This window comes from Coregonus lavaretus (genome assembly GCF_964263955.1).
Source record: "Coregonus lavaretus genome assembly, chromosome: 40".
NCBI lineage: Eukaryota > Metazoa > Chordata > Actinopteri > Salmoniformes > Salmonidae > Coregonus > Coregonus lavaretus.
In genome coordinates this window covers 11731346-11751965 of record NC_140027.1, presented here as the reverse complement: position 1 = coordinate 11751965, position 20620 = coordinate 11731346, and the positions used below count along the sequence as shown (strand labels likewise).

Here is a 20620-nt window from a genome sequence, read left to right as displayed (position 1 = left end):
ATTAATTTCCCTAATTTTACCCATCCCTGGGTCAACATTCTTGCCCCATACAGCCAAGATGTACAACTGACGTACAACCAGTGGAGGCTGGTGGGAGGAGCTATAGGATGGGAACATTGTAATGGCTGGAATGGAATTAACGGAACGGTATAAAACACAAAACATACGGAGACCATTTATGCAATTCCAGCCATTATAATGAGCCCATCCTCCTATAGCCCCACCCACCAGCCTCCTGTGCGTACAACGGTTGTGATACAATGGCATTTTTCTGCACAAAGATTACACAAGTGTTGTGAAGACACCAATGGCGGTGTAAACATTGTGTAGACAAACTCTCCATTGGAATCAAAAATATCAGTTGTATCACAACCATTGTCAAATGCGTTCAGCTACTCTGAATATATAGTTTACCAAGCTACTTCACACTGGGAGAAGTTAAGCTACACTAAAGCTACCGTTAAGAAAATCTTTGAAAAAGTAGTTCACTACATCCAAACTACTGCTTGATGAAAAATGTATGCACTCACTAAAGAGCGTCTGCTAAATGACTAAAATGTAATAAATGATTATATCTGAATCTGAAAAGGTCAAACTACAAATTGCAAGAACTGTTCATTCTAGAGTCAGATCTTAACAGAATGTGCAATTTAGCCTATTAAAAACACAAAACTGTTTCAAATGACAATTAGGCAGGTCTGATGCCAGAAAAGGAAATTGCCTACTTCACCCATATTTTCAGTAGTTAGCTACACAGCAAAAAAAGTTTACTGAAAACACTACAAAGATGTGAATTGAGTTCAGCTACTGCAAAATGTAGTAAAATTACTAGTTGAACAACATGTAGTTCACTACCAACACCGCTGAATGAGTACGGGGGCCTCAGTCTGTACAAACAAACCAATCAAGCATTACTTCATATACTGTAGTATTGTTTTAATCTTGTATTTAAAAATAAATTAACGAAAATAACTTTAAACTGCAACAGAAGACAAAAAATAAGTTTACAAACATTCTTTGCCAGCAGGGGTGGAATTGCAGTGCTCAATGTAGATTACTTTACAAATGTATATAAAAAAAGAATTTATTGGACATATACACAAATCACAAAAGCATTCATTTACATACAGTAAACTGCACACAGTGGCCTACCACGAAACCATTGTTCTTCCAGCTACAAAAAAGGTATAGAAAATGTATTTATATATGTATATTTCATACACATGCCCCATTTTGGATGAGTTTAAAAAACTAAACTGTACAAAACAGCACACATTGGCGGTAATGGTCTGGATGGAATAATCACAACAGAATAACAATCCTAAAATACAAAATGATTAACCTTAAGAGCAGCTGGTTGAGAGATGTAGCGGGAGGTGTGAGGGGGGGGGGTCACGCTGAACTGATAGGCAGGCTACAGCTAGCTATACCTTGATCGTTGTGTGTAACGGTGTCTCATAAAATGGCAAAGTGTTAGTGAAACAGAGCAGTGGTTGTTCTTACATTGATATCCATTCACGCCGACAAGTGGGAAGGAAAACGAGAAAGCTGGAGAAAGTTCTTACAGACAAGACAAGGAGTAAATGGTGGCTTAAACAGTCCTCTAAACCTGTCCCAGACGACCATTAATAAAAACTACTGAGCTCAAAACTGGCCCCGCTTGAATAAAACTGCAACATGATGTCCTGTCACTATAACAATAATCCGTTTCCATTGGCTGGGGGAGGGAAGACATCTCACAAGACAACCAATCAGCAGTCTGATCAAGGAAAATGAGGCGGGCCCATCCTTCCCCACACTGCCAACCGCTCGTAACGCCGCCTTCTCATTTGGTGCCCGAGTTAAGTGACGAGCAGCTAGGACCAATCACAGAGGGTAAAGCTGTAAACTTTGGTTCTACGGGCAGGGGGGCAGTGTTCGTGTGGGCAGCGGACCGTCGGTCTCTCATTTAGTCTTTAACTTGGCGTGCTGCGACACCTGCTCGCTCAGACAAGCAGAGACTGTCGACCACACTCCTAATGTTATCCTCCATATAGTGATCGCCCAGAGGCTTCAACACCTGGGGAGAGAGACAAGAATGGTAGGAAAGACAAAAGGAGGGGGAAGATGTCAGACGAAAGGAAAAGGGGGGAAAAGAGGATAAAACCAGTAACAACAACTGGAGGTGGAGAGAAAGGAACGAGGAAAAGGAAAGCAAGCTTAATTTGTTCATTCGTACATTCATCCATACCAAAAATTGTGGCAGCTTATCATGCACACACACAATAAAACTTAAGCACCCGATGTCACCCTACCCCACCCTTAGCCCCACAATTCCCTCAACATGGAATGAGAAAAAACAACAAATCAACCATGAAAGTGCAAACCTGTATTCTACATTTGTGGTGAGAACCAGGTATACAATTCCGTTTTTAAATACTAATCCAGCATGGCATGGGGACCATGAGCTACCAAAAAAAGAAAACATTTATATATAGTCCTAAAAATGGACATGGGAAACCGAGCGAAGGGGGAAAAACAGCAGGCGCTAGTTTTTCTTCTTGACATTGTTGTTTGAGGCCAGTCTCGTTCTCTGGGCCGGTATCAAGGAACCCAACGGGACTCGACTCCTCGCCACCTCAAAGAGTTTGGAAAAGATCTGAAAACAAGGCAAGGGAAGTATTGTGGCCGTATTAATGACATTAGTGACTAAGTTATTTCTGCCTCCAAAATGACAAAAGATGGAGCCTTTTTTCACTCTGTCCACCTCTCACCTTTCGTGGAGTCCTCTGTGGGAAGCACAAAGTAAAAAAAGAGGGAAGACTAATTAGTGGGGAAATTAGTGAGGGAGGCGTCCAAATTCTCTAGCCTTCTTCCAAAGTGTGCACTTGCACCCTCCCTCTCATGGATTTAACAGTGGTTGAAACTCCCTCCAGCCAACGCTTACACCAATACATTTATTTTAAATCCATGGCGGGTGCACACTTCTGGAGAAAGGGTAAAGAATCAGGGTGCAACCAGAGACAAAGGCAGATAGGGAACAAGGGAAGAAAAGGTTGGGCTGATGAGAAAATAAGAAACTTGATTTGGGGAGATTCTGGTTTGAGAGGGAGGAAAGAGATGTTTGGGTGAATCACATTTCAGTCACATCCAGATAGGTTAGGAAAAGAACAGGAGAAAAAGTTTGGGAGAGAATGCTCTCTGTGAAAGAGTAAGCAGGAGAGGGACATGGTGTGAGACGGGGAAAGAAAAGGGAAGAGAGTGAGGGGGTAGAAAGAAAAAGAGCAAAAGGGAGTAGAAAGAAAACAAGAGAAAGAGAAAGAGGTACACATTAAAAAGGGAGATGAGAGAAGTGTGAAAGAGCCCGAGCAAGAGAGAAATGGAACATGCATAATATTCGGATTGATCAAGAGACGTGCAGCAGGCATTTCTTCCCCCCGGGTCACCCACCTGCTCCCACAGGGTCTCGGCCACCTGGTCGATGACGCTGCCCACCTCGCGGAACTCGCCGGAATACTTCACATAGGCCCATAGGCAGAGCGCCGCCAGTGCCACGCCCATAATGATATTACACACTGTGGCCACTGTGTTGATACCCAGGAAGCCCGTGACCAGCGACGCCACGTACATGGCGAACATGACGGCGAAGAGCGTGGCGGGCGTGCGCGCCGCGTAGAACATGTTCTTGCCATCGTTGTGCTTGATGAAGTTGGTGAAGGCCTCGTCCAGCTCTGCCTCCAGCTGCTCCTGGTAGCACCGGCAGAAGTCCTCGCCGCCCATTTTCTTGACCGAGCAGAAGTGTTTGACCGCCACCTGCCGCAGGTTCGCGTGGCCGCGCTCCAGTTGATCGGGGGCCATGTAGGGCTTGTCGCCGCCGCACACCTTGGAGAAAGGGGAGTTCGCTATGAGGGACATACACATATTGTAACTCATTTACTCATAGAATATTCAGTGTCTTATAAGCCCATATGGCCTGGGCATCGACAGATGCAAGACAATTTGATAGCAATCAATCATACACACACGCATGCCTTTCCGATCGCAAATTGCCCCTCAGATCTGGTAGAACTATACTGAACAAAAAGATAAAAACGCAACATCTATGTTGGGCCCATTTTTCATGAGCTGAAATAAAAGATCCAAGAAATATTCCATACAGAGCTTATTTCTCTCAAATTCTGCACAAATTTGTTTACATCCCTGTTATTTCTCCTTTGCCAGGATAATCCATCCACCTGACAGGTGTGGCATATCAAGAAGCTGATTAAACAGCATGATCATTACACAGGTGCAGCTTGTGCTGGGGACAATAAAAGGCCACTAAAATGTGCAGTTTTGTCACAAAACACAGCGCCACAGATTGAGGGAGCGTGCAATTGGAATGCTGACTGAAGGAATGTCCACCAGAGCGGTTTCCAGAGAATTGAATGTCAATTTCTCTAACATAGGCCAACGTCGTTTTAGAGAATTTGGCAGTACGTCCAACCGGCCTCACAACCGCAGACCATGTGTAATCACGCCAGCCCAGGACCTCCACATCCGGCTTCTTCACCTGCGGGATCATCTGAGACCAGCCATCCGGACAGCTGATGAAACTGAGGAGTATGTCTGTCTGTAATAAAGCCCTTTTGTGGGGAAAAACTCATTCTGATTGGCTGGGCCTGGCACCCAAGTGGGTGGGCCTATGCCTTTCCAGCCCCACTCATGGCTGCGCCCCTGCCCAATCATGTGAAATCCATACATTAGGGCCTAATGGATTTATTTCAATTGACCGATTTCCTTATATGAAGTGTAACTCAGTAAAATTGTTGCGTTTATATTTTTATTCAGTATAGATGATCAATACAGAAGAAACAAGGTAAATATGAACACACCAGACTACACAGGGATGCTCCAACCAAATCCTTTCAGATCTACAAGGAGCCATTGCGTCTCTAGATGTAGGAGCTAGAAGGGCACAACTTTGCGGCGAGCACAAACTGAGCTATTTACCGAGTTTATTTAGAGCCGTCTAATGAAGATCGACGGTTAAATGGACAACAAAAAAAACAAACGAAAAAGCTTTACGACTGAATCAACCTCGAGTATAATGTAGGTAGTAACACATGCCACAAGTCATCTGCACAGAGGAAAACGCTTCAACTGCTTTTATTAGTCAAAGTCATACAGTCAATTGGATGCTTAAAACTAAAAAGTAAATTGTTCAATTACCTGCTCCATGCCTTTGTTGTAAATGTCTTTTGCTCCTGCAACTGCTGCAAGATTGTTGGCTTCAGCCGTTGCCTAGGTGACAGCGGGAGAAAGCAGAGGGGAAAACGCAGCCGTCCTGAGATTAGGTTCCTTTGGTGCATCAACGTTCTCCTACATTCACATGAAATTCTACTCAAGTTTTAAAGCGGCTATATGGAATACATGTTGCCTCTGGGGGTGCTCTTAAGCCAAAAGGGGCCCTCTAAATAGACTAATATTGCTCAGAGATGACCTCATTGGACAGAAAGGGGCACACCGCCCCACGCCCATGAGTAAAAGCATATCTTGTTTGCTAATCTCTCATTGACAAAGTAACATAAAATGGTATCATAAGGTCTGTAAAAGGCTTTGGGATGCAACGAATGTTCATGTCACACAATACATTGTCAACAACAAAGTGAAAACATGATCATGCTTCAGGGTTGTATTACCAGAACATTTTGCAACAGAAGACAAAAACAAGCTTTCTAATTGGTTAAATTCAGGTAGTACCTCCCCGTTTTACGCCCGCCTCAAACTATTCCATTCCATTTTGTGCCTACTGAACATAATACAGTTGTTAGGGGAATTTATCATTGACTATCTGGAGAGTTAACTACCTGTAACATTGACTTGGGATGAGGCAGCTCCTCCCCTTGGTATATTTTCATGTATGCCTGTGCCGAAAAAGAAAAAAAACACAAGCAACATTTTTGTCAGAAGAAGAAAAGGAAGAAAAGTATAGAGGAAAAATGGGTATATAACAGGAGAGGTATATAGTAAATCAAATCAAATGTTATTGGTCACATACACATATTTAGCAGATGTTATTGCGGGTGTAGCGAAATGCTTGTGTTCCTAGCTCCAACAGTGCAGTAGTATCTAACAATTCACAACAATACACACAAATCTCAAAGTAAAAGAATGGAATTAAGAAATAAATAAATATTAGAACGAGCAACGTCAGAGTGGCATTGACTAGAATACAGTATATACACATTAAATGAGTAAAATAGTATGTAAACATTAAAGTGACCAGTGTTCCATTATTAAAGTGACCAGTGATTCTATGTCTATGTACATAGGGCAGCATCCTCTAAGGTGCAGGGCAGGGTACTGGGTGGAAGCCGGCTAGTGATGGCAAGGCATAAGGGGAAAGGTATAAGATTTAAAACAATCGACTTACTTTGAAATAGTGTACAAGGTCTCGGCACGTCACTTTGGCTCCTCCGATTTCTTTCTCCACCAAGTTCTCCGGGGACAACAAGATTGGCACTAGGTTGACTAGCTCAGTCTTGAAATCATCATCAATATCTGGAGGGAGAGACAAGTGAGAAATCCATTTATTGTTGAAATATTCCATTTAAAAAAAAAAATAACCATCAGCTGACCTTAAATGCAACTATATAAAAGGCAAATGTGTTGTTTTATAACTTTGAAAAGGTTAGCTTTGTATTATAATAGAAGAAAAGCGCTACATAAATGCAATCTAAGATCAAAAAATGCAAGTCTACAGTGAACCATATTCCCTAGGCACACCTGGATATCTGAGATGATTGGATAGATATAGCATTATGGTAATAGCTTCACCTTGGCTAGGTAGAAATTTGACCATAGTGCTTAAAACCTATCCAATCGCTTCAGATCTACAGGAGTGCCTTGGGGTAGGGAATGGTTTATTTGGAATTGACAGAGTTGGCTAGGGGGTGAACTTTGACTAAAGCCTGTTTTAGCATGGGCAGCGCCATGAACTGTCAATACACTCAGAAGTAGAAGAAATTGACTACTTTAAAATGGATAGCCCTCAATGGCGCTGTCCATGCTCTCATAGAGATAGGTGTGCCATCTTTCCACAATGGTAATTGAGCAAGCTTTTCCTATAGCATACCTGTGAGTCTGCCATCAAAGTTGGGGTTGGTGGCCACCTTGAGGCCGGGGTGGGGCAGGAGGAAGCAGCCAATGTTAGAGAAGCAAGAGTGGATGTGCTTCCTGACATTCTGCAGCTCCTCGTGCTGGTTCTGTTTCACCTGCACACAGTGGAGAGACCCTTGCTTATTCAAGTAAATGGTTGGCCAAATATTGTTCCAATTAACCTGGTCTCAGATCTGTTTGTGCTGAAACCCTGATGAAGGCAGCATAGCTGTATAGCCTACTACTGGTCATTGTCATGCCAAACACAATGACCATAACAGTTGGCAAGACTGCAGACATATGACACCATTCTGTTTGAATAGTGGATGCGTGTAAGCGCTTTAGTTCCTGAAATGTCCGAAGTTGAAGCTCTGATTTTCTTAGAACGAATAATGGAGCCAGTGAAAAAAAGACATACTTGTAATCTCTTCTCCAGGAAACTCTTCCCTCCTTCCAAACCGTAGGGATGCTCGTAGGGGTAGCTCCAGTCTCTTATAAGAAACATTAAAGTCTGTTGTGGAAGACAATGAAGGAAGAAATAAGATACTATAGGACTATTTACTTTTCACAAAGGGTCAAGTAATGGTGGCCATATTAAATAAGACTCTAGAAATGCCTATTAGCACCATCTCAATTACTTAAAAATCTCTTTATTATTATCCAATAAGAAATGTGTTGCAGGCCATTCATTCCGGAAAGGCAGCAGAGAAATGTGACAATACCTGAAAGGGTTTCTCATAGATTTCTTCCAAGGCCAGCCTTCCATATTCGGTAAAGAGCTAGGTAGGGAAAAACAAAAGTATTAGTCCACATCCTCGTCAAAAAGGTCAACAGTCAGTCAAACAATCTGACTGTTGCCATCTAATAGGATAGTGATGTCAATAACACGTCCCTTAAGAGTCTTCTGTTGAGTAGGTTTTAAAGAGACTATACAGAACTTTTGCTTCTGGGTGTGCGCTTGACCCAAAAGGGGTCCCATAGTCACATTTCAAGCCAAAATTTGACGTTCATTTAGCAATTAAAAACATCCATTGTTTATCTTTAACAAAGGGAGGAATCAGCTATACACTTCCATACAAGTGCTCTCTACTTGTGACCCACTAAGTACAATAGTTCCAACTGCATGGTTGATAATCAAAGGAATATCATATCGACATTTCCCCCAGAGGGCTATGATATACACTGCTCAAAAAAATAAAGGGAACACTTAAACAACACAATGTAACTCCAAGTCAATCACACTTCTGTGAAATCAAACTGTCCACTTAGGAAGCAACACTGATTGACAATACATTTCACATGCTGTTGTGCAAATGGAATAGACAACAGGTGGAAATTATAGGCAATTAGCAAGACACCCCCAATAAAGGACTGGTTTTGCAGGTGGTGACCACAGACCACTTCTCAGTTCCTATGCTTCCTGGCTGATGTTTTGGTCACTTTTGAATGCTGGCGGTGCTTTCACTCTAGTGGTAGCATGAGACGGAGTCTACAACCCACACAAGTGGCTCAGGTAGTGCAGCTCATCCAGGATGGCACATCAATGCGAGCTGTGGCAAGAAGGTTTGCTGTGTGTCAGCGTAGTGTCCAGAGCATGGAGGCGCTACCAGGAGACAGGCCAGTACATCAGGAGACGTGGAGGAGGCCGTAGGAGGGCAACAACCCAGCAGCAGGACCGCTACCTCCGCCTTTGTGCAAGGAGGAGCAGGAAGAGCACTGCAAAATGACCTCCAGCAGGCCACAAATGTGCATGTGTCTGCTCAAACGGTCAGAAACAGACTCCATGAGGGTGGTATGAGGGCCCGACGTCCACAGGTGGGGGTTGTGCTTACAGCCCAACACCGTGCAGGACATTTGGCATTTGCCAGAGAACACCAATATTGGCAAATTCGCCACTGGCGCCCTGTGCTCTTCACAGATGAAAGCAGGTTCACACTGAGCACATGTGACAGAGTTTGGAGACGCCGTGGAGAACGTTCTGCTGCTTGCAACATCCTCCAGCATGACCGGTTTGGCGGTGGGTCAGTCATGGTGTGGGGTGGCATTTCTTTGGGGGGCCGCACAGCCCTCCATGTGCTCGCCAGAGGTAGCCTGACTGCCATTAGGTACCGAGATGAGATCCTCAGACCCCTTGTGAGACCATATGCTGGTGCGGTTGGCCCTGGGTTCCTCCTAATGCAAGACAATGCTAGACCTCATGTGGCTGGAGTGTGTCAGCAGTTCCTGCAAGAGGAAGGCATTGATGCTATGGACTGGCCCGCCCGTTCCCCATACCTGAATCCAATTGAGCACATCTGGGACATCATGTCTCGCTCCATCCACCAACGCCACGTTGCACCACAGACAGTCCAGGAGTTGGCGGATGCTTTAGTCCAGATCTGGGAGGAGATCCCTCAGGAGACCATCCGCCACCTCATCAGGAGCATGCCCAGGCGTTGTAGGGAGGTCATACAGGCACGTGGAGGCCACACACACTACTGAGCCTCATTTTGACTTGTTTTAAGGACATTACATCAAAGTTGGATCAGCCTGTAGTGTGGTTTTCCACTTAAATTTTGAGGGTGACTCCAAATCCAGACCTCCATGGGTTGATAACTTTGATTTCCATTGATAATTTGTGTGATTTTGTTGTCAGCACATTCAACTATGTAAAGAAAAAAGTATTTAATAAGATTATTTTATTCATTCAGATCTAGGATGTGTTATTTTAGTGTTCCCTTAATTTTTTTGAGCAGTGTATAACAAAGTAAAGAGCCATTTCAAGTTACATCATCTGCTCGTGGAGTTCAATGTCCAAAGCTCATGGCCAAAGCAGTGTTGAAGATTGTAAGTCCCCCTTCCAAAACAATCCAAACATGCGCGTGCATGCACACACACCTGGAGATGTTGAAGGTCGTCTTCTTGCACATTCTGAGACAAGTTGTAAACCTAACGTGGGGGACAAATCATCAATAACCTGTACTAAAGTCTACATGGATCACATTTTCAATCAATGTTTTGCATGAATTGAAAAGTTGGTACGGGGAGGAGGAAGGTCTGGTATTCAATCTGTCTAGAACTAGCACATAACAATATAACTTCACAAACTGTCTGCATTTAGCATTTTTCAATTCGGATACTTACTGACGAAAGGGGGATAGGTAGAGGCATTCCTCATCCAAACAGCCTATAATAAATCAGTTCCCTACTATTGTTTTTGTTCAATACCAGCAATGAAACATACGCACATTGTGGATCTCCCCTACTTCTTTGAGAAGTGAATACCTTAATATAAAAGGGTACACAACACTGTGGGGGGGGGGGGGGGGGGGGAGAGCATCATACCTGTACAGAGCTGGTCATGGTGCTCAACGCAAACAGCGTCGCACAATCTTTGATGGTCGATTGGCTGTCGAAAGCCCCCTGTGTGTCGATTAGAAGAACAGCAACCTGCAGAGAAAGTATAAATCTATTAATAAGTCATATTCTTCACCAATCAAGGGGTATTAAATCAGTTGCAATAACCAATGGACAACTGGAAATCTTACATTGTGTGTTTAAAGGGACATTACACTCAAACCAAAGGTTGTAAATCTGTTTCGTAAATCCAGCTATATGCCGCAACCCAAAATGGATGGAGACGATAAGCGGCATATCATTCCCACATTTTGCTTCACAACTGATGCCGTTTGATATGGACTCATCTTGACTGTATCGGACAAACTTTGATTTTGGAGTGTAATGTCTTTTAAAAACAATTCAAACCTTGGTTGGAGAAAACGTGTGCCCACCCAAAGGAAAAAGTGACTTTGTATTTACCTTGCTCCCATCAGGCTTGTCCACCACAAACACCTCGCTCCAGGCCAGGATGCCCGTGGTCTCCCTCTCGCAGCCCCCCCGCCAGGTGAAACCCGTCAGTGGCTCCTCGTGCCCACCCAGCCAGGAGCAGGATGTCTGAAAGGAGGAAGGGGACACATCAAAGCAGGGCCTTAGCGATCATATGAGCCATGTAGCTACAGTATCGAGACTCATCGGCTGAAGCAGTCCTCGCAGGCCCTGCCCTGAAACAGCCTCTAGCCATTTCCCCTAGACAATTCATGTAAACCTGAAAGGTATAAGCGAGCAATATGGTCAAGGCCCTACCAAGCCTATTAGATGGGAAGAAATACTATCATATACTACAGTACCTGCTTATACCCATCAGATGTATTCCAGATATGCATGAAGTATCTAGGGGCTAGGGTTTTTTCTGGACAGGCCGTTACTCTCCTATTTAACACCCCTAACCCAGGCTCTCCTGTTTGTTAGCATACTTGAGTGGCATATTGGATGTGATCCCTGCTCAAACCTCGAGGGGCACACACAAAAGCAGCCTTTATGCCTGGAATAAAAAGGGCAGTGTTCTTGCAAAAGCGGGCCACAGTCCAAAGCATTGTGCTGCCCAGAAAATGCCCAGCTTTAAGCATAGCTCATATGGATTACGATCATCCCCCTAAACAAATTATGAACAGAGACCGCTAATTCACTGACAAGGGTTTAGCAAGTTGTGGAAGGACATGTTGAGAAATCCTGATAAGTTTACTCCCTTAGCGTCCGATGAATGGAGTGAATGAATTCCTCGCAGCTCTTAAATAGTTTCACTGAGTGAAAAATATGAGGACAATGTTCTCCAACTCAAGAGAAGTATCATCTCTGGTTGGCTGTGGTGTTTTACCTAACGAGTTTGTCTGAAGTCCATCCTTTTAACATTTTCTAGCAGGGCCCGGAGTCTCCTGAATGTCCTACTTGTTCAAAGGGCACTCTTCATGTTAGCAGATGTCCCAAAGCACTGCCAAGTAGTCCAACAAACAATATTTTCAATAAGCGATACTGGATAATTTCACAGCGCAAGCTGCAGAAAATAGCTCTTCAATGCTGCGGAACCCCACCAGTCACAAAGCACTCAGACCCACATAAAGTTCACCAGACATGTGACATAAGCCGTGCTCCAGTCCTCACAGGGTTTTGACGTCAATGGGTTTTCTCCGTTCGGGGGCAAGTAGGTCAAAAGTCTACTGGCTACCAAGTGAATTTCTACTGTCGTCTATCAATTTATCCCAAAGCACGCGTTTACCTTCTCTGGGAAATAAAAAGCGGGCGAGCGTTAATGTTGAATCCTGCCTCATATTCTAGTATGTCCCAGACTGGCGGGTTGACAGCCACTGTGTTTGCATTGCAACCTGTGCATTTTAATACTTGGTGGGTCAGATCAGGTGTGTGTCAGTATAGGCTGTCACTTAATGTGTTGTGAAATGTAAATGTCATGTAAGATTTTTAAATTTATTTAACTGCCTTAATGTTGCTGGACGTCAGGAAGAGTAGCTGCTGCCTCGGCAAAAATACAACTAATTCTACACCTATATGGCCTCTCCTGGTTGTACAATGTACATGTACTATAAAAGCCCTGGTTATACATATAGGCCTGTGTGCAGGTTCACCTACCTTTACATGCTTTCATCTAGCACACAGGGCCTCAAATTGAAACCCGACGTGCCAAATGCAGGTAGATTTTGGCATTGGCGGGTAAGATCTCAATTTCACCAGTCACGTTGTCGGCTGGTCAGGGCTCCAGTGCGAGCATTTCACTCACATTTTGAAGAAAAAGTCATGTATGATCACATTTACAGCAAAATAAATGCTGCAGTAGCCATTTTGTTTAGTAGCTGGTAAATTCATCGCACAAAGTCAAAGAGCTAGGACTCCTATAGCCTATCCCACCTCGCGCTGCAACACTGCCTGGCTGGGAGCTTTGTGCCCGTGAGGAGCTGAGTGAAAGAATAATTTATAGAAGCACTGGCATAAAAGTTGGTCTAATATACTGAAGTGAGACTTTGTCCTTGTATTTCTTGGCTACTTACATTGTTTTTGTTCACAAGCTAGGTTTTTTTTTTTTCAATGTTTCAACTGCTAGAGAAGACAATGCAGCTACTAGTCAGACAATCTCACAGGCACAAACATGACTCCAGTCGCATTACCACGGTAACCTGTGAACATTGTCTCATCTGTGATAGTTCGGTTAAAAGACTGTCACAAATTATAGAAAAATAAACAATATACCACATCACTTCTTACTAGTAATACATTTGTTTCAGAAACATTACAAAGAATGCTAATCCATTTTACTGCGTTTTGTTGGTGTAATTTGAGCAAAAACATGTTGGCTGGTAAAAAAATCTGAGTGACTGGTAGATTTTAAAACCTACCTACCACAGTGGCTGGTGGACCAAAAAGTTCATTTTAGGCCCTAGTTGTCCATGTATACTATACAAGCTTGTCTAGCCTCAACAGGTTGTACAAGTAAAACTGTGTGTGGCCTCACCTGGTTGTACATGAAGCGCAGCATGAAGTCCAGCAGGAAGGACTTGCCCTTGCGGAAGGCACCGGCCACCGACACCACCACCACATTGAGGTCGCGCACATGCTCCTGCAGCAGGATGCGCTCCAGCGCCGCCTCGTCGAGCTCAAAGGCGTGGTCGTCCTCGTGAGCCACAACGATCTGGACCGGCCTGGCCGACAACACATCTTCCTCCGACAACAGGGCCTCCTCTTCCTCAGGGCTCATCTTATGAGGCACATCATCCACCCCATGCCCACCTGGGAGAGATGTTTAGAATCATTAAAAGGGAAAGTCTTCACTTAGTTCATAACTTAAAAAGAGAAGGTCCACCCCCAAATCGGTCTGTTAAACATTTTCAAACCTGAAAGTGGTTACTGGTTAGATAAAGTGGCTATTGACACATACCTGCATATGCCTACTAATTCACCCAATATCAATTCAACTGTGCTACTTTAACCAGATTTTTGGGGCACTACGCCATCATTTTTCACTCAACGATGCTAACACCAATCTGTAGCCTCGTTAAATCTACCTAGCCTAAATCTTGGGTTACTGGAACTAGGCCAAATCTTGGTTCTATAGTATCCTTTTAAAAAACATCAGCAACGGTACTCTGCAGAGAACCCGATCAAAATGCCGGGATGTCAAAGGTTATTTTGTTTTCTAAATGTTGTGTTAGCTAGCAGCGAGTTGGTGTGTCTGGTTGCCTTTCTGCCTCCTGTTTCTCTATGGTGTGGTTTAGACAGGTAGTCTATGGTCTGAGAGACACCCGCTCTGATCATACCAGTAAGGTTCTTGAACGAGATGAAAATAGTTTAATTTGTGGGAACCGTCCCTTTAAACACCAGAAACAGCAGACTGCAGTCAGAACAATAAATGGGTCCCAGTCATATGTCACAAGTTTTGATGTCAAACGTTCTTGACTTCAGACATGTCAGTATGCCAAAGCAACAACATTCAAGTCAAATGATAAGAGAGCAGTAACCAAGAGTAGGCCTAAATGACTATCATTATATTTTCATGATTCATTTTATGGATGCAATTCAATGAAGTTGAACTACAATATACAGTGCCTATGGAAAGTATTCAGACCACTTTACTTTTTCTACATTTTGTTACAGCCCTATTCTAAAATTGATTAAATAAATACTCAGCAATCTACGTACAATACCCCATAAAAACAGAAATACCTTACGTAAGTATTTAGACCCTTTGCTATGAGACTCGAAATTGAGCTCAGGTGCATCCTGTTTCCATTGATCATCCTTGAGATGTTTCTACAACTTGATTGGAGTCCACCTGTGGTATATTCAATTGATTGGACATGATTTGGAAAGGCACACCTGTCTATATAAGTTCCCACAGTTGACAGTGCATGTCAGAGCAGAAACCAAGCCATGAGGTCAAAGGAAGTGTCCGTAGTGCTCCGAGACAGGATTGTGTCGAGGCACAGATCTGTGGAAGGGTAGCAAAAAATCCCAAGAACAGTGGCCTCCAGCATTCTTAAATGGAAGAAGTTTGGAACCACCAAGACTCTTCCTAGAGCTGGCCGCCCGGCCAAACTGAGCAATCGGGGGAGAAGGGCCTTGGTCAGGGAGGTGACCAAGAACCCGATGGTCACTCTGACAGAGCTCCAGAGTTCCTCTGTGGAGATGGGAGAACCTTCCAGAAGGACAACCATCTCTGCAGCACTCCACCAATCAGGCCTTTATGGTAGAGTGGCCAGACTGAAGCTACTCCTTAGTAAAAGGCACATGACAGCCCGCTTAGAGTTTGCCAAAAGGCACCTAAAGACTCTCAGACCATGAGAATCAAGATTCTCTGGTCTGATGAAACCACGATTCTACTCTTTGGCCTGAATACCAAGCATCACGTCTGGAAGAAACCTGGCACCATCCCTACGGTGAAGCATGGTGGTGGCAGCATCATGCTGTGGGGATGTTTTTCAGCGGCAGGGACTGGGAGACTAGTCAGGATCGAGGCAAAGTGAATGGAGCAAAGTACAGAGAGATCCTTGATGAAAACCTGCTCCAGAGTGCTCAGGACCTCAGACTGGGGCGAAGGTTCACCTTCCAACAGGACAACAACCATAAGCATACAGCTAAGACAACACAGGAGTGGCTTCGGGACAAGTCTGAATATCCTTGAGTGGCCCAGCCAAATTCCGGACTTGAACCTGATCAAACATCTCTGGAGAGAATTGAAAATAGATGTGCAGCAACGCTCCCCATCCAACCTGACAGAGCTTGAGAGGATTTGCAGAGAAGAATGGGAGAAACTCCCCAAATACAGGTGTGCCAAGCTTGTCGCGTCATACCCAAGAAGACGCGAGGCTGTAATTGCTGCCAAAGGTGTTTCAACAAAGTAAAACAATTCTAAAAACCTGTTTTTGCTTTGTCATTATGGGGTAGTGTGTGTAGATTGATGAGGGGAAAAAAACGATTTAATCAATTTTAGAATAAGGCTGTAACATAAATGTGGACAAAGTCAAGGGGTCTGAATACTTTCCGAAGGCACTGTATGCTGATGTTCTCGGAATAGTTGAGCTGCTCTTTGAGTGAAACAGAGCTGAAAGATGAAAATACTGTCTGTACCATACGCTCACAGAAATGCACAACAGGAAACAGAGTGACCGGAACTGGGTTGCAAAGTTTGCAGTTCACAAATGGGTAAGAAACAAACATTGGTTAGAGCAGATGGACCAAAATGCCCACGTCTAGCAGGCAGACGGTGCAGCCCTGCCAGCGCGACATCAATCGGCCTCCCCGGCCAAATTCTTTCATTAATAAAGTCTGTGGGCTCTGGTTCGGTTCCCCCTGTCCTCCCAAGGACAGTCAGCCCATTGGGAGGGGGGGGGGGGGGGGGTCATGAGGGGCGCGCGCACACGTAGCCACCCTCATCACATTACAGTTGATGACACGGCAGTAATCGCCAGAAGGTCGGGAAGAACGCAAGACAAATAAAGCCCCCGTCGTTTCAGACTAGATCAACACAACATGAGCACAACATTTAAGGGGTTAAGGGCAAAGCAACCAGTCTTGTGCTAATTGCGCTGCTAATCGAATAGCTTGATAGACATCTACACAACAAGCAACTGTTCATCATAGCCATGGCCTTGACAGACCATGACTGATGGGGGAGGGGGGGGGGGGGGGGGGGGGGATTTGACCACCATGACCGGACCCTTCGTATAAATAACCCTGCCTTATGTGCTGCAGTATCGAAACTGCCTACTGCCCAGTCAAGGGTGCTTGACTGGGCACCTCAATAAGCATCTATAGACACAAACCTAAACCAGGACTAAAAAGCGCGTTCAACTGAGAATCCTGTGGCCGGAGAATGTCCCTATAAGCATAGGCCTACACCTAGTGCAGCACCGGAATGGGCATCCACAGCCACAGTGTGTGTGCAGGATTTTGTTCGGGAACAGCACTAGCTAAACGCACCTGGAGTCGCACTGTTAGAGCTGGAATGGAACAAAAGCCTGCACACACTGCAGCCCTCCCGGAACCCTAGTTTTGAGGATAGAAGTGTTGAAGCTAGAAGCTCATTTGGCCAAATGAACAGCTGGAAGCCAATGCTGCTGGGAGGAGCGGGTGATGAACGATCTGACTAAGTACGGGATGAAAGCGAGTTCTCACGGCTGAGGAAGACTTGCTGCATTATTTAGAGCGCTTTGCTCATATACCAACACGTCATCATGCCAAACATCAGGGGACCAGCCAAGAGGATGGGTGCGAGTGACTCAAATGACTCAATAGATTCTTCAACTATAAGGTGCTTTTTTGAGCTCTCCTAGCTGTGCTGTTGAGGAACTAGAGCAAGCACACTGGTTTGGAACACAACTCCTCCATCCCCACCATCACGCAATTACTGTTGTTTATGCAATCCAAAAACAGCTCATTACAAATCACAATTTGGGTCAGGTGGGCATAATTTGAAAGCTTGTTCTATTGACAAGTTATAAAATACGATCTTAGTGTTAAGCTTAAATTTAAAACGTCAACGGGGTAGGGACGTTAATCTGGTAATCCAAACGAAACCAGACAACAAAATCATGCCATAGGTCAAAGGGAGCTAACCTAGGCTATTTATAACCTAGGCCCTGCAATGTTGTTCACTTAGGCCAATGTTCTCTTGCTCACTTATCAGCACTCTGTTCAGATGCATGTGCAGATATCAGTGTAGGCCGAAGTTGCACATAGACATTGCTCTCGGGTCAGTTTTATATTTTCCCTACTAATGGTTAAGGTTAGGATTGGGAGAGGGGAAGATGATCCTAGTCATCATCCTATAGCCGGAGATCTCTTCCGTCAGCAGTTGTCCACTGAGACCGCTATGTTAGAGAAAATGCCATGTTAGGATGATGACGGGACTCCCTTTTTAAGAATCTGTGCCTTGCAGTGACGCAACTCGCACAACTGGAACTCGCACCAGTCAAGCACAATTTCTTGCTAAGCAGTAGGCAGTCTAAGCACACAAATTAAAGCATACTCACTTTGTCGTTACTGCAGGGGAGATATGTTGGTTGAGAGTGTAAGCTATGCCAAATGCCTGCTCCAACTAAGCTAGCTAGCTCATAAAATGTTAGCCAAGAGGTGCAAAAGCTTGGCCTAGGTCTTAAGGGTGGAACTGGGGAGAAAATTGGATAGGAAAACATTTAATTGGATAGCCAGACATAAGACAGAGTTGCCTCATGCTATAGAAACAGGAGATGGGCTCCTGCCCTATAGTCCATCCTGGCTCGAGCCTCGGACAAGGCATAGCCTACTTCTTAGAGGCAAAAGATCCCAATCATAGCGTTCCTTTTACAAATTTGCCATCCTCTTAATCTCCCACGCTTGGACGGATGGTCAGACGTAGTTCTCTCCTTGTATGGGAACATTTCTATTCCTAACAATTCCATTAAGTTAATTCCTACACCTCTGACCTTGGCTCATTTCAAGAAGTCCAAATTAAGAAGTCCAGCAGAACCAACTTAAAGGGATATTTCGGGATTGTGGCAATGAGGCCCTTTATCTACTTCCCCAGAGTCAGATTAACTTGTGAATACCATATATTTTTTTATGTAATTTTTATGTTAGTTTGAAGGAAGTTGTTAACAAGCGCAATTGCTAACTAATATTAGCGCATTGACTGGAAGTCTATGGGTATCTGCTAGCCAACGCTGGTTAGCATTGGCACGCAAAACTACCTCTAACTTCATACTGGACACATAGAAATGGTAACCACAGGTTTATCTGACTCTGGGGAAGTAGGGAAAGGGCCTCATTGCCAAAATCCCGAAGTGTCCCTTTAAAACATGAGCTCGAGCTGAGCTCAACCCCCCCCCCCCCCCCCCCAACTCAAGCCATTCCTCCAATCCACCATGCAATCCCATGGTATGACTGGCTAGGTCAATGTTCAAAAACACACCATGTAAGATAGCCCTAGACTTGTGCATCAAAGCAGCAGGGCTAGGTAAGGTTACAGGAACAACTGCTGCAAGTAAACAAACTTGATCTCTAGGGCTTAGTGGAAGCAGTGAAAGTGTAATGGCTTACTTCCATGCTTGTTTGCATGCAGTCAGTATTGAAACAGTTAATGATACAGTAGTTGGCAAGCTAAAGTATCAAGTATTCCAACATCTTTGGTCAACTGGCCAGGCAAACTAGCTAATCCTCTTGAGAGGGTTGTGTAACAGAAGATAAGACCAGCTACTACAGCAGCTAACTAACGTCTAGCTGGCCAAATTAATTATGTTTGCAGTAGACTAACGTTAGAACATAGGTTCCTTGGCCTCCTTACCTTCTAACAGGTTAGTTAGATATCCAACTAAAATAGTTAGGTACACAAAACACTTATGCCACTCATGTCATCCTGTACTTTGATCATTCATTTAAAACGTTTACAAGCTCATGCTAGCTAGCTAACAGTAGCTATCTAATAATGACATTGACACTTGAAGATTGCTTTGACATAAGGTGGATCATGCCTTCACATACGGTACCAGTGTGGGCTAATGGGGCAAGCCATACTGGTAGTTCACTAGATATCAAAATCCTAAAATTACCTGGATTTACTAAAACCAACAAGTAAGACAAATGTCAGCCAGCTAACATAATTTAGCTAGTTAGCATTACAAAAAGGAACAGTCAGTAAAGCGTATTGTGTAGCGCTAACTTATTATTACTGGCTGGCTAGCTAGCTTGCTAACGTTGGTTGAGGCGTTTGACTTTGTTGAACCGAAACATTTGGGTTGTCATAATATTTTAGTTTCAGTCATACACAATCAAGACGTTAATGTTAATTCAATATTTTCCTCCTAAAATTGAAAGGGGATGAGTAGGAAACGAATAATGGGATGGATGCTGTGCACTGGAACTCGATAGCATTCCCTCGTCCATGATAACGTTAGCTCAGAATGAAAATAACAGGGATATTATCGTCAATCCCACAAAACAACCTAATTGTATATATGTTCAGATATAATTTACTACATAAGGATAAATAATACCTTCATCGAAAATGCTGTTTTTGCAATTTTGCTGAGAGTGATTCCGATGCTTCAACCCGCTCTCCTCCGCCATCTTGACCCGTTCAAAATAATCAAATTCAGCTGACGTCAAAAACCCCGAACCCCCTTGCCTCTTTATCAAGTTCAAACGATGGGGTTTTTCCGCGGGGTCCTAAATTAATTAATGGAATATGTAAGAGCATTGTTTGTGCATTGATTGAAAGACTCAACCTTCTGATTAACTTGTTTTGTTTATTATGGTCTGATAATGGGCATTGTTCTTGCCATACAGACACACACACACAAATGCCAAAACAAAATGTTGCCTTTAAATATGTTACATTTATTAAATATCATTTAATGAAAATCATTATTTAGTGTTTAGAGATCTAGGATGGTAGTGTGTGATTATGCAGTTGCCCATGTGATGTTCATGCATTTTTCAGTTGATGTGTGCCAATTACTGAACCATGTAGACTGTAGAATTTTAGTAAATGGGAGACCAAAATAATGAAAAATTTTCCCCACAGAATATATAGACAGACCGTGGAACGTAAAATACAAATATACAGAAATAGTTCAACTCCATGTCACTTATCACCAACTCCACAGATGTACAAGGACTGAAAGAGAAATAGGCCCAGCCCAAT

At 43.8% G+C, this 20620-nt stretch overlaps 1 protein-coding gene across 2 annotated transcripts; it reads right to left on the bottom strand.

Annotated features, from left to right (window-relative positions):
* Positions 1–915: 915 nt before the first annotated feature.
* LOC311113800 (atlastin-2-like) lies at positions 916–20046 on the bottom strand. Of its 2 annotated transcripts, XM_084157114.1 has the most exons (14): positions 19971–20046; positions 13457–13731; positions 10918–11052; positions 10444–10548; positions 9997–10047; positions 7842–7898; positions 7538–7630; positions 7097–7235; positions 6395–6522; positions 5829–5885; positions 5191–5262; positions 3430–3861; positions 2754–2768; positions 916–2638 (listed from the first exon to the last, which is right to left on the bottom strand). In XM_084157114.1, exons 1-14 carry the CDS (start codon positions 20041–20043, stop codon positions 2528–2530), a joined length of 1743 nt encoding a protein of 580 aa, XP_084013240.1. In that variant the 5' UTR covers positions 20044–20046; the 3' UTR covers positions 916–2527. The 2 variants fall into 2 exon arrangements, with proteins under 2 accessions (XP_084013240.1, XP_084013241.1); XM_084157115.1 differs by lacking the exon at positions 2754–2768.
* Positions 20047–20620: the final 574 nt, after the last annotated feature.